The following is a 12,734-nucleotide window of genomic DNA, read 5'->3' as shown; positions in this document are numbered from 1 at the left end:
AGGTGGTTGGTTCAAATCCCGGTGTCCCTTATGGTCCACTGTGCCTGCCAGGAGCTATTCCTGAGCAGATAGCCAGGAGTAACCCCTGAGCACCGCCGGGTGTGGCCCCCCCAAAAAACAAACAAACAAAAAAAAAAGAAGTGAGGGGCAAAGTGCAGAGGCAGTGGGCTGGACAGATAGCACAGCAAGGAGGTCACTTGTCTTGCATGTGGCTGATCCAGGTTCTGTCCCTGGCATCTCATATGGTCCCCCAAGCCTGACAGAAGTGATTCCTGAGCACAGAGACAGAGTAACCCTTGAGCACCCCTGGTATGGCTAAAAATAATGAGAAAAGGAGGGAAGAATGGAGGGAAGGAAGGAAGAAAGAAAGGAAAGGAAATTAAAGAAAAGAAATGAGGAGAGAGAAAGAGAGAGCCTGCCAGGAGTGATTTCTGAGTGCAGAGCTAGGAGTAACTCCTGAGTGCCACTGGGTATGGCCCAAAAACCTAAATAAATAAATAAATGAGTGGGGGGGGGGGAGTTAGTATTGAAATAATCCTGGTCCCAAATGAGTGGTGGAAATATCCTGGTGGTAGAAGGTTCAACCGACCCTTTCTCCTAGAGCCAGGCCTTCAAGTGCCTGTGTCTGGGGTTCCCGGGATAAAGGGACTAGCTGGTGTCTTCTCAGGACACATAATCGAAGCTGCTTTTTTTGTGACCCAGCTGCGGCTGCAGCTGTGGGAAGCCTACTGCCAGGTCCGCTACCTCTGCTCTCATCTTCGCGGCAATGACAGCGCCGACTCTGCTGTCTCCACGGACTCCTCCATGGACGAGTCTTCTGAGACCTCCTCCGCCAAAGATGTGCCAGCCGGCAGCTTGCGCACCGCCCTCAGTGAGCTCAAGAGACTGATCCAGAGCATTGTGGATGGCGTGGAGCCCTCGGTAAGAGGGCAGGCTAAGCAGCACCACAGAGGCCAGCTCATGGCCAGCCGGAATCTGGTATAAGGAGCCTGAGCCATTATCCAGTGGGGTTCAATCCCTAGCACTTCCCTGAGCCTGCCAGGAGTGATCTTGGAGCACAGAGCAGGAATGAGCCCCGAACACCATTGGGTGTGGCCCTAAAACTTGAAACTTGGAACTGGAACTTTTTAGATAGTATGGAAATTTATTCCAAGCTCAGTGTTTCAGAGCACTAAGTACTCTCGGTCAGGGAGGCCAAGGCTTTGTGTAGGCACCAGCAGTGCAGTTTTATTATCTATTTCATTTTGTACAGGCCATCTTGGCCTTAAATGTACTTTCTTGGAAGTGTTAAAAGTGGAAATTTGTGGGCCGGAGTGATAGCATAGTGGGTAGGGCATCCCATATGGTTCCCCCACGCTAGGAGTAATTTCTGAGCACAGTCAGGAGTAACTCCTGAGTGCTGCTGGGCATGCGCCCCCCCACCCAGAAAAAAAGTGGAAATTTGGATTCAAGTAAAAAAGCAACTAATATCTGTAGCTTGTTGGTCCAAGTGGTGAGGTTAGCTCTGAGTGAATGGATCTAAGAGATATGGAACTTCTGCCATAAAGGGTATAAGTGAGCACAGAACTGAGCCTAGGTCCAAGGACTGCCACTGCAAAGGAAAGATATGCATGGGCAGACACACTTTTTTCCAGCCTCATTGCTGACTCCTGCCAGGTCCCGGGTCCCTTGCAGGTTCCAGCGTCCGAGTAGTGGCCTTTGCTGCTCATGTCAGATGCGGCTGACAAGATGTGGGGACACACCATATTTGGCAGTGAAGTGTGTGCAATGTGGAGGCCAGGTCAGGTGGGAGGGCACCATCAGCGAGGTGTGCGACTCACCCCAGTTTCCTTCCTGAGGCTTGAACAGAAATGACTTGTCTGGCTCTGCAGTGAAGCAGGAGAAACCTGTCCTTTGATGCTCTTTCTTACCTGTCTTTTCTTTCTCTCCTACCTCTGCCCCAACCATAACTCCCGCTGCCCTTTTCACTCATGCCCCCTCTTGCCACCCATCTCTCTGCACCCCCAAATCATCATCATTCTTTCCACTTCCCCATCTCTGGGGCAACTGGCTTGCTCGCTCACTTTTGCTGTTAGAGTTCTCGGAGAATTGATGATGACTCCCTAGAAGAGCAAATAAGGCAAACCAGTGAGGACTCACGAGCCCTCAGGGAGCTCATGGAGGGAGAGCGGGGTAAACTGAGGCAGAGCCTAGAAGAACTGCAGCAACTCCACAGCCAGGTGAGCCCTCCCCCATCCTCAATGTGGTCCGGGAGACCTGTCTGTGTCCCCAGTTCTCCTGAGACCTCCCACACCTGACTGAGAGGTAGCTCCCATCTCCTGGTGTATCCCCAGGAGAAGGTGGCTTGTGATTCAGGTGCACTGGGGGCCTCCACAGACAGACACCGTCTCTGAGTCTTTGGGTAAGCCCAAGGTGAGAAGAGCAAGTGGACCATCTCTCCCTCCAGAGACGGGTGACCTTCCACGGAGAACAGCAGGATGTGGCGGACTCAGGTCCAAGGGCCACAGCCCCAGGTCCCTGCCGCGCTTCCCCAGCTGTGCTGGGGAGTTCGGACCTTTGCAGGCCCTGCTCTGCTTCTGTCTGCGTTGCCCTCTCTGCCGGCCTGTTTCCAGCTCTAGAAGCATGTCTGCTACGCTGCTCTTCCTGTCCCATTTGATCAGGGTGTCATTTCTCCGGAGAGCACTAAAGAGAGGGGACTCTGCATTCTCGTCTGAGCCTCTTTTATGTGCTTGAGAGCAGCCCTGTCCACACAGGAGTTTCTAGACTCTCCCTGGGACCTGTGAGACTCTTCTTTTGGGCTGAGGTCAGATGGAGAGGGCCCTACCCGTGATACCAGACAGGCACCCCAGAGTGCCTCTTCCAAACCCCCTTTCTTGCACATTCCAACTCGCTCAGTTTTAGCCTTCCCACAGCCCGTGACTCTATTCAAATGTACCTGCCCAAAGTATGATGTTGGTATTTTCTCTTGCACGTTACTTACTTTCCAGGATGCACACTTTAATGTGGGAAAAATGGATCTAGGGGTGACCTTAGCCCAAGTCAGTATATAAATAAGCCAGGTCAGTCCTAGTGACAGCCTCTCCAGGGGCGGGGAGGGGTGATGGCCAGAGTGGTAAACATTCAGCTGAGTCCAGGATGGTATTTGCCAGTTAGTCCTTAGTCCTTGGTCGGAGCCGGAGAGATAGCATGGAGGTAAAGTGTTTGCCTTTCATGCAGAAAGTCATCGGTTCGAATCCCAGCGTCCCATATGGTCCTCCGTGCCTGCTAGGAGCAATTTCTGAGCCTGGAGCCAGGAATAACCCCTGAGCACTGCCGGGTGGGACCCAAAAACCACATACACACACACACAAAAAAAGAAGTCCTTGGTCACTGGGAAGAATTTTGGCTCCCACCATTGATGAGCTAGAAACCATTGTCCTGGCTACTTCATGCAGGTAGCCAGGGGGCTGACCTAAACCTGGACCCAGTTTCCCAGTCAAAGCCAAGATTTCCAGTGTTTTTTTTGTTTGTTTGTTTGTTTGTTTTTTCCTGCCTTGCTCATGCCTTTCTCTGTGGCCTACTCATAGGGCAGGGCTCATCTGGCCTGGCTTCCTCTGCCAGGGGCTTTCTGGGCCTTCAAGGTTGTAGAACCTGCTAGAAACAGGGTGAGGCTGGGCCTCACCTGCCCCTGCCTAGTCTGCCTTAGGACTTGGCTAGCTGCATACGGGGAGCCGAGGGCAGTGTAGCCTCTTCCCAGAGGCTTCTGAGCTGCTTTCTGGAGCTGTGTCTGTCTCCAGAGCAGCTGCTGGGAACCAGCACAAAGCACCAGGTCCTGTGTTTTTTCCCCAGTTGAGGACATTCCAGTCATCAGTTGGCACTGGGAGTGAATCATCCTGTGCCCATTGGCTCTGTTGTGTGGTCCTGGCGGATGGCTAGGGCTCCAAAGTGTCCGCAGTGAGCTTTGGCCTCTGTCTTGGTGCTTTTGCTCAGATTCAGACTGTAGATCACTAAACCAGGAATAGGAAGAGCTGAGTATCCTGAAACGTGATCTTTGTCCCCTTCCCTTGTGGCTGGATCCTCCCTTGGAAAAGTGCCAGAGTCTGCGCAATATTTAATAAATGGGCATGGCCAGGCTTGGGCATCCTGACTCAGGTCCGATCCTATCAGCTACGCGAAGGTTTTCCACCCTCCCATTTCTTCAACCAATATTTGTTGAAAGCTCCACTGGGCAGGGTTTCTGGTTACAGACACCAACAGCTTGCTCTGTTTAAACTGCAAGATTGCATACTGGAATTGAGTGTCTAATGGTTTCCAGGATCAACAGGAAGGCTGGAGGGAGGACCGTGCTGTGAAACAGGAAGGAGCCAGGGTTGCGTGTCTGCTCTCCTGCAAACCATGCCCCAGCTCTGGTTTGACTGGACCCTCAGAAGCTGTGGTTCCAGGCTGGGGCAGTTGGCAAGGATGGGCTACATGCCTAAGAGAGGAAACCCCTCTAGACCCTTTAGTGAGACCCTCAGTGAGGGGGCAAGTATCAGATAATAAGGAATTCGTTGAAATAGGAAGGCGTTTGGGGTGATGAAGAGCCCTAAAAAGGGGACAGCTGTCCACAAACACATGGAACGAGTGGGGCTGGGCCCTGTGGAGAGCTGGGAGTAATGCCTGCCCCTGCTGAGCTCAGGTGGTTTTGGTGCCGCCCTTCTGAGACTGGGTGGTTGAGCTTCCTTTGAGGTGCCTGCGTTCCACATGGCATTGCCAAATACTCGCTTAGTGGTACCAGCCATGTCCCAGGCTATAGGATTAGCCCAGCACCCTAGGGGTATCGTGTCAGTGGTCCATGCTGAGCGAAAGAGGAAAACTTGAAACAAAACTTCAGTCCCCACCCGCAAACACATAAGCCTCAGGGCCCTGGTGTACCTGTGTGTGTAGATCTGGTCTTCATCAGTCCTGGGCACATCGTAACAAGAATGAGGTGGTGTGGGGGACCTGGGACATGATATAGCAAGGATATATGCTTGTCTTGCTATAAAATCACCCCATGCACCATATATAGCCCAGGCAAACAGGTTTGAGGAAAGGTAGCTGTGAAGAATGGATAAACCATGCTGGTCAGGAGAGAATCATGGAGTCAGTGACTTCTCGCCTTGTGGTCTCTGCGCACCATGCCAGACTGATCCTCTTTATTTCACCAGTACAAATCTAACCAAAGGGGAGGGTCCAGTGAGATCCAGGTGGACTTTTACATATCAAAGGGATTGGTGGAAAGGAAAGAGGAAATTGGGGGAAGGCAATAGGGTGTCAATTAACTGTGGCTAAGCAGGGTTTCATCACAGATAGATTCTCCAAGCAGTGCCAGGAGTGACCCCTGAGCAAGCAATGCCAGGTATGGATCAAAATTTTAAAAAAGCACAAAGAAAGAGATGCTGTAATATCGCTGACCCACCCAGCCCCCCAGCTAGCCCCCTGACACCAGGACACCTTTCTCTGGAGAGGAAGAAGCTTTCTGGGGTGTCAGATACCGGTGCTGCCTGCTCCTCTCTCCCAGGCTGAGCTCAGGTCTGAGTGCTGTGGATCCCTTCCAGGTGACATTGCTGAGCGTGGAGATGACTGCACTGAAGGAAGAGAGAGACCGGCTCCGGGTGACAGCCGATGACAGGGAGCCCAAGGAGCAGCTGCAGAAAGCCATCAAGGACCGCGATGAAGCCATCGCGAAGTAAGTACCCATGGCTGCTTGGTTCTTCTCATCACAGCTATCTTGTGTTGGCTTACTTAGCTCAGGATTAAAACTGGGCTTTGCTATTACCACATCAGCATCCCAATTTCTGACTTTCTTACTTAAAAAAGAGAGTTTGGGGCACATCCAATAGGGTGTAGTCTTACTCCTGGTGAGACTTGGGGAACCATATGGATAGGGGTTGCAGGGCTTAAACCCAGATCAGCAGTGTGAAAGGCAAGAACCTTACCTGCTGTCCTGTTTCTCTGACCCCACTAGTATATGTCATTGTAAAGTGATATGGCATGCTTGCTTTCTTTTTGTTTAAATTTTATTGATTAATTGGTTGGTTGGTTTTGGGGCCATACCTGGCAGCGCTCGGGTTACTCCTGGGTCTGCACTCAGAAATCATCCCTGGCAGGCTGGGGGCCCATATGGGATGCTGGGGATTGAACTTGGCCACTTGCAAGGCAAATTCCCTACCGCTGTGCTATCTCTCCAGCCCTGATTTCTGATTTTATAGCTTCCTCCTTCCCCCTCCCACACACAGACCTGTATTCTCCTTTCCATTCACCTTTGTCGTTTTTATCATCAACATTTCTCTATTTTACCTTTGGTTCTCTATCTGCCTTCCAGTGTTTGTCCATTTTAGGAATGTTCCCTATTGGTTTATATACCTTTGTCCCATGAAGTCCTGCTTCATTTGGCAAATACCTGAATGGAAATGTGATATTCAGGGTGTGGGCAGAGGGTCACATATTTATGAAGAACAAGGAGAGTAAATTGTGCATTAGGGAATTAAGTGGTAAACTTGGGTGTGAACTATAAAGGCCCCCTGAGAAGAAAGAGAAGAATGAAGTTAGAAATGGCAACTGGCTGGCAAGCAAAGGGCTGCTGTTCACTTAGAACTGGCCTGGTACCTATGTTCTGGCCCTAGTGTAACGGGGCCCAAGGTGGAACAGGGTGCAGGAAAAAAGAAAAACAAATCGTACAGGGCTCTTCCGTCACAGTGGAAACTTGCCCGGGTTGGCATCTGGGTGGCAAAGGAAGCCGAGGTCTTCCTGGGACCTTAATGCTGGGTATGGGCCAGTTAATCTCCTGAATTTGAGCCGAGTTGCAAGTTCCCCAGCAGAGGAAGCTCCAGATGAGGGGCTCTCCTTCCAGGACCCCGAGACCAGAAGCTTCACCCTCAGGGAGGGTGTTGGGTTCCTCCAGGGTGGAAAGTCTTTCCAAGAATGGAGCCAATCCAAGTGTGATCCCTGAGCACTGTCAGGAATAAATCCTGAGCATAGAGCCAGGAATGGCCCCTGAGCATGGGCAGATCTGGCCAAACACCCACCCACTCCCAACTCCCCACCAAAGAATCATTGCATGTTAGTTCATTTTCTGTCTCTTAGAAACGGAGTTTTTTGGTTTTGTTTTGGGGCCACACCCGGCGATGCTCGGGGCTTACTCCTGGCTCTGTGCTCAGGAATCCCTCCTGGAGGTGCTCAGGGGACCATTTTGGATGCTGGGAATGGGGCATGGGCCAGCTGTGTCCAAGGCCAGCCGCCTCCCTGCTGGACGATCGCTCCAGGCCTGGAAGCAGAATCCTTGGTGTCTGTGAATTAAGCGACAGACCCGAGGCAGCATCTAACTCGGGAGGGCTCCAGGATCGGCTAGTGATATAGAACATGCTGTGGGCCAGAGCCAGAGCGCAGCGGCTGGCCCAGATTCTGTCCCCGGCACCGCCAAAGTTGAGTCCTGAGCTTAGAGCAAGAGTGAGCCCTGGCATTGCTAAAAGTCAAACCAAAAAGAGAAGGAAAGAGAAGTGGAGAACCCCACCACGAGAGTCTCCAAGAAGGGGCGCCCCGAGGGTAAGGGGCCCAGGCGGCTCGGAGGGAGGAAGGGAGGGAGGAGCCGCTCCCGTCTGGTCTTGAAGCCGTGTGTGGCGCCACCTGCCGGCCAGCGACAGCGGCGCAGTGGCCGGTCGGCTCCGTCCTGCGGGCGGGCGGGGGCGGGACCTCCCGGCGTCCGTGGCAACCGCGCGGACTTCCGCCTTCCAGACAGCCAATGGCGGCAGCGTGCCGCCCGAGACACGACGCTCATTGGACGGGTCCCGCGCGCGTCTTCCGCCTCGCTGCTGCAACCGCAGTGCGGACGGGCGGGGCTGGAGGCGGGAGAGGAGATGCCGGGCCGGGCATGAGGCTACCTTGCCTGAACGCCTGGCGGGGCGGCCCCACCACCGCCCACCTCGCCCTGGCCCGGCGCCCCGTCTTGCCTCGGACCAGGACCCGGGGTCTGTCTCGGCAGCCGGGCAGCCCTTGGCACTTGCAGGTGGCACAGCGCGTCTGGCACCTTCCCTCTCTCCCGGGCCCTAAGTGACAGTCCAATCAGTTCTCTTTCTTGGGGAAGAACCACGATCCCAAATCCCAGCCAAGTGCCCGGGAAGGCCTGTGCGAGGTGATGGAGGGAGGATCAGAGAGTGGATCTGGTCCAGCACACGCCTCCCACTGAGCCAAACTGGGGACCCACACAACCCATAAGCACTGTCCTCGGGGCCTTGTCCTGGTGACCAACTTGGCTCAGCAACCCAGGGCAGCCCCCCCCCCCCGCCCCCATGAGCCAAAGACTGGGAGATGCCCTTCGTGGAATGCCCTTTATTTTCACTGTGTCCACACGCAGCTCTCTCCAGGGACCTGGAACGGTTCCTCGTGAGAAGAGGGCAGGAGCTTTTCTTGGGGTCTCAGAGGGAAGGAGTTAGCAGCTGTTTGGTGCTCTGTGAGGTCTGGGGTCAAGTACTGTTTCATCTACGATGTGGGGCCATGACTTCATGGGTTCCAAGATTTGAGGCCAGACTGGCAGGGCTGGAGCGATCATACAGCAAGCAGTTCGGGGCACTTGCCTTGCACGCAGCTAACCTGAATCTGAGTCCCGGCATTCCGTGTGTTCCACTGTCCAGAGTCATTTTTGAGCGCAGGGCCAGGTGTGGCCCAAAAACCCATCAAGATTGAGAGCTTTTGTGTTGAGTGTAGCAACGGCCAGCCCGTCCCAAGCAGCAACACAGTGCCTGTTGAGATTTGGGGCCCGGTGGCCATCTTCTCTGTAGCCCATATCCCGGGGAAGAGTCCGCAGCATGGGGTACCCACACTCACCCGGCGGTCTGTTGCAGGAAGAACGCTGTGGAGCTGGAACTGGCTAAGTGCAAGCTGGACATGCTGTCTCTGAACAGCCAGTTGCTGGAAGCCATTCAGCAGAAGCTGAACCTCTCCCAGCAGTTGGAGGCCTGGCAGGTAAGCAAGCCCAAGCCCAGAGACCCAGCCCCCCGGAAACCGGCCCTCCCAGAGGGATCCGAACACTGACACGTGAGGGTGAGCAGGAGCCACATAGTCACCGGTGAACCTCTGCTCTTGGGCTCGCAGTCCCCTGAGAAACTGGCCTGGGGGTTCCAGAGAACAGCAGACCCTTGCAGCCTGGCAGCATCTGGCTGGTCAGGTGGGTCATTGGCAGGAAGGAGCTGGCTGCTGCCTCGGGCACTGTGTGGGTGGAGAGACAGTTCATGTAGCACCTTTAGCCTTTCCTCGCCCTGCGACCAACTTCCTTTTTCCGGCCACTCGATGGTAGCAGCCTGGGGAGCAAGTCAGTGTCTTGGGCCCCGGACCACGGTGTTCAGAACAGTCCCGAACAGGGGCTTCCCCTCTGTGACCCTGTCGCCGTGCATGGCTTTGAAGCCGCCCACCCTGCTGCAGGTTGGCAGCAACTGTCTCTCTGCTGGTGCCCGAGCTGGTGCAGAGCCAGTGTTCCCATGCTGACCTCCCCTGTTCTTCTCTCTTCTCTCCCGGCTCCAGTTTGCTTCCTCAGGGCTTTTTACTATCTGGCTCCTTTGGTTTCTGATCTAGTGGCCTTTCTCAGTTCCCGAATCAACAGCTTTAGTTGTACACCCCTCCTGCCTTTGAGGTGAGAGCCAGTCTTCGTCCCGCCACTGTCCTCGCTGCCATCACAGCCGCTGCCCATCCGTGTCCTCTGTGCCATGGTGCCATCATCTGCTGGTCTCCCATTTCCCATACCTGGGCTTATCCACCACAATTTGGGGCCCAGAAGTCCTGGCAGGGGCCCGGAGAGATAGCACAGTGGTGTTTGCCTTGCAAGCAGCCGATCAAGGACCAAAGGTGGTTGGTTCGAATCCCAGTGTCCCATATGGTCCCCCGTGCCTGCCAGGAGCTATTTCTGAGCAGACAGCCAGGAGTCACCCCTGAGCATCGCCGGGTGTGGCCCAAAAACCAAAAACAAAAAAAAAACAAAAAAAAAAAAAAAAGTCCTGGCAGGCCCTGGAGGGAGGGAGGGAGACAGGGACAGAGAAAGAACACACACATGGTTCTCAAGCAGAACAATTCTTGGGAGTCCCTTTTCCAGAATTCTGGAAGCCCAAATGTGTCATTGTAGTGAAGTGTTTCCCTTCAAGGCCTGACATTGGTCATGTTGCCTTTGCAAAGGTTTTGTCGGGCCCATCCTGAGGGCCATCTCTGGATGGAGAGTCCCACACCAGGGCCTGGGAAGGTGCTGGGTCTTGTTTCTGGGAAGAGGAAGCCGAGAATGGAGGTCACATGTGAGAAAAGATGGGGCAGCCAGAGAAAGATTGGAGAAGGATGGCACAAGCAGGGAGCGCCAGGAAAGGGAGGCAGCCAGTCTGTTTTACCCTCAAACCTGCGGACATTCAGATGACACCCAGGTGAGAGTGCAAAGGGGAGCAGAGGTAGCGGTGGACAAGAAAGCGAGTCAGGGTGTGTGTGGTTGCCCTGTCTCTGGGCCCCCCCATTCTGTCCACCCCACCCTGTCCTCACTCTGACCCTGGCCACAGACTCAGTCAGGATGTATGTAGCAGCTTAGAGCCAGTGTGCGGGACAGCCAGGCAGCAGCTGGTTGCTTCCTGCTGTTGGCTGTCACTCTTCAAACCGATGGACACCAGGGACGACATTCTGAGTAAGGAGCATTGCAGGGAGATGTGCTGCTAGGGAGCAAGACAGCCCAGCAGGCAGCAGATGATAAAGCCTGTGGTGTTTGCAGGTCCAAAGGGCTATGAGGAGGGGAGAGCCAGAGCAGTCACCTCCCCCCAGTACACAGCCCCCCAAGGGACACAGGAGGCCTGAGCACGGCTGTGCACAGCTGTGGAGACCTGGCTAGAGACAGAAGCACCAGCGGGCTCAAGCCAGAGGTGTGGGTGGCCCAGTGTGCCCAGCATCACGCACGCCCACATTCGCATTCGCTTTCTCCGTCAGCAGCCCTGGCTGCAGCCCCACACATCTCACCTCATCTCACCTCACCTCATCTCGTCTCACCTCACCTCACCCCATCTGCCTCCTCTCCCTTGCTCACATCTCCCCTCCCTGGCCCCACTCCGCCCGCTACCCACTCAGCTCCCTCTGCTCCCCCCGCAGGACGACATGCACAGGGTCATTGACCGGCAGCTGATGGACACACACCTGAAGGAACGGAGCCAGCCGCCTGCCGCCTTCCCCAGGGCCCAGGCCGCGGGGTGCAGGGCCGAGCCCGGCTCCACCGAAGGCAAAAAGCTCTTCTCGTTCTTCAGGAAAATCTGAGTGCGGCGGCGGAATCGGACTCCAGGGGTGGGTGGGCCGGGGTGGCTGGAAGGGGGCACCAGTGGAGCCCTTTGCGCTGTGGGCACCCACCCCCTTCTTCCCTGGGCCGAGCCGTCCCAACAGGGTGGTTCAGCCACTGGGGCTGCTCCTCACATCAGGGCAGAGGGGCAGCCCCGTGTCCTTGCCCCTCCCGGCCAGGCTGGGTTCTGCCGCTCAGACCCCAAGCCCACCTGCAAAACACACACACCCTCAGGGGTTCCTGCTCCCCACTCCAGGCACTGCTGCCCTCCCGAACACGGGGAACAGAAGATGGGCAAGAGCCATGAGGCCGGGGCCCCGCACAGCTCCCGCCTGTGTGCATGCACCTCTGAGGGAGCATCTCCTGCTGAGGAGACCCAGTGTGCGGGCTTGGCGGCCGGGCCGCAGTGGAAGGGCTGGTCAAGCTCCTCCAGGGTCGTCCGACCCTCAGCAGGTTCCGGCCAGGATGTTCTCCCAGGCCCTTCCCAGCCCCCCTTCCTCAGAGACAAGCCCAGGCCCCCAAAGAGCCCCAGAACGGCCCACAACCACCACCTCCACCTCCAGGGCAGTTGGCACCCCGAGGTGGATGCCCCAGATACTGCCCATCAAGCCCGCAGGAGGATGAATCTTGCAACCTGCTGCTTCTGCTGCTCCTCAGCAGCCAGTCCCTCCCTGCTGATGCCCCAACTCGGAGGCGCCCTGGGCCAGTTAGCCCCCCAAGATGCTTCACGACGGATTCATCTCCCTCCCGTGGGAAAGCACAGCAGGGATGAGCAGAAAGAATGTACCTATAGATATGTACATACCACAGTGCTGTAATTTTGTATGTAGCAATCCTGTAAATACAATGTATGGATTTTATAACACACCTATTATATATAAATCTATAAAGGCATATTTTTAGAAAACAGCACATCACTGCTTCTTTTGGAAATAGTCTAAATAAGAATAAAACGAATTTCTACAGAACTGCTGCCTCCATCATTGGCATCCATGGAAGGAGGGAGGGAAGGCCAGTCAGAATGCCGCTTCATTCTCAGATTGCTAGTTCTGAGAGACAGGGCTGCAATAGCTGACAGCCCCTACAGCTGGCTGGGCAGTCACACGCAGTCACCCGTGTGTGAATTCAGCCAGGCAAGGCCCCTAGGAGGCAGGGGCATCTTGACTTAAGTTGCCACCGCTGAGAAGTGGCCAAAGGCACAGCCTCCACCCACACCAGCCCCGAGCCCTGCCAGTGGCGGGTTCACCTGCTAGAGAGGCCTATGGCGCTGCTTCCTCAGCTTAAGTTTGGCAGAAACTTCAGCCCAGCAGAAAGCACTGTGGCGGGTGGGCGGGCAGACCCACACTGCATCCTTCCGGGTGCGCAGAGTAAACAGGCAACTTCCTCTGCTGCCGCATCTCGCGTGTGACCCGGCAGTGCAGCCGAACGGAGGCTCGACCAGCTTCCCGTG

At 55.2% G+C, this 12,734-nt stretch overlaps 1 protein-coding gene across 2 annotated transcripts in view; it reads left to right on the top strand.

Annotated features, from left to right (window-relative positions):
• Positions 1-12,252, top strand: part of BICDL1 (BICD family like cargo adaptor 1) — a 114,935-nt gene extending 102,683 nt beyond the window's left edge. The window contains exons 6-10 of one of the 2 annotated variants that reach the window (XM_049788807.1): positions 703-921; positions 2,076-2,219; positions 5,559-5,689; positions 8,841-8,961; positions 11,104-12,252. In XM_049788807.1, coding sequence (XP_049644764.1) covers positions 703-921; positions 2,076-2,219; positions 5,559-5,689; positions 8,841-8,961; positions 11,104-11,265 — 777 coding nt within the window. In that variant the 3' untranslated portion in view covers positions 11,266-12,252. The remainder of the gene's footprint in view (positions 1-702; positions 922-2,075; positions 2,220-5,558; positions 5,690-8,840; positions 8,962-11,103) is intronic. The other variant, XM_049788808.1, reaches the window with a different exon arrangement.
• The last annotated feature ends 482 nt before the right edge of the window (positions 12,253-12,734 follow it).

Source organism: Suncus etruscus, chromosome 15 (genome assembly GCF_024139225.1).
Source record: "Suncus etruscus isolate mSunEtr1 chromosome 15, mSunEtr1.pri.cur, whole genome shotgun sequence".
Taxonomy (NCBI): domain Eukaryota; kingdom Metazoa; phylum Chordata; class Mammalia; order Eulipotyphla; family Soricidae; genus Suncus; species Suncus etruscus.
Note: the sequence above shows the minus strand (reverse complement) of the source record. Positions and strands in the feature narration are given on the sequence as shown.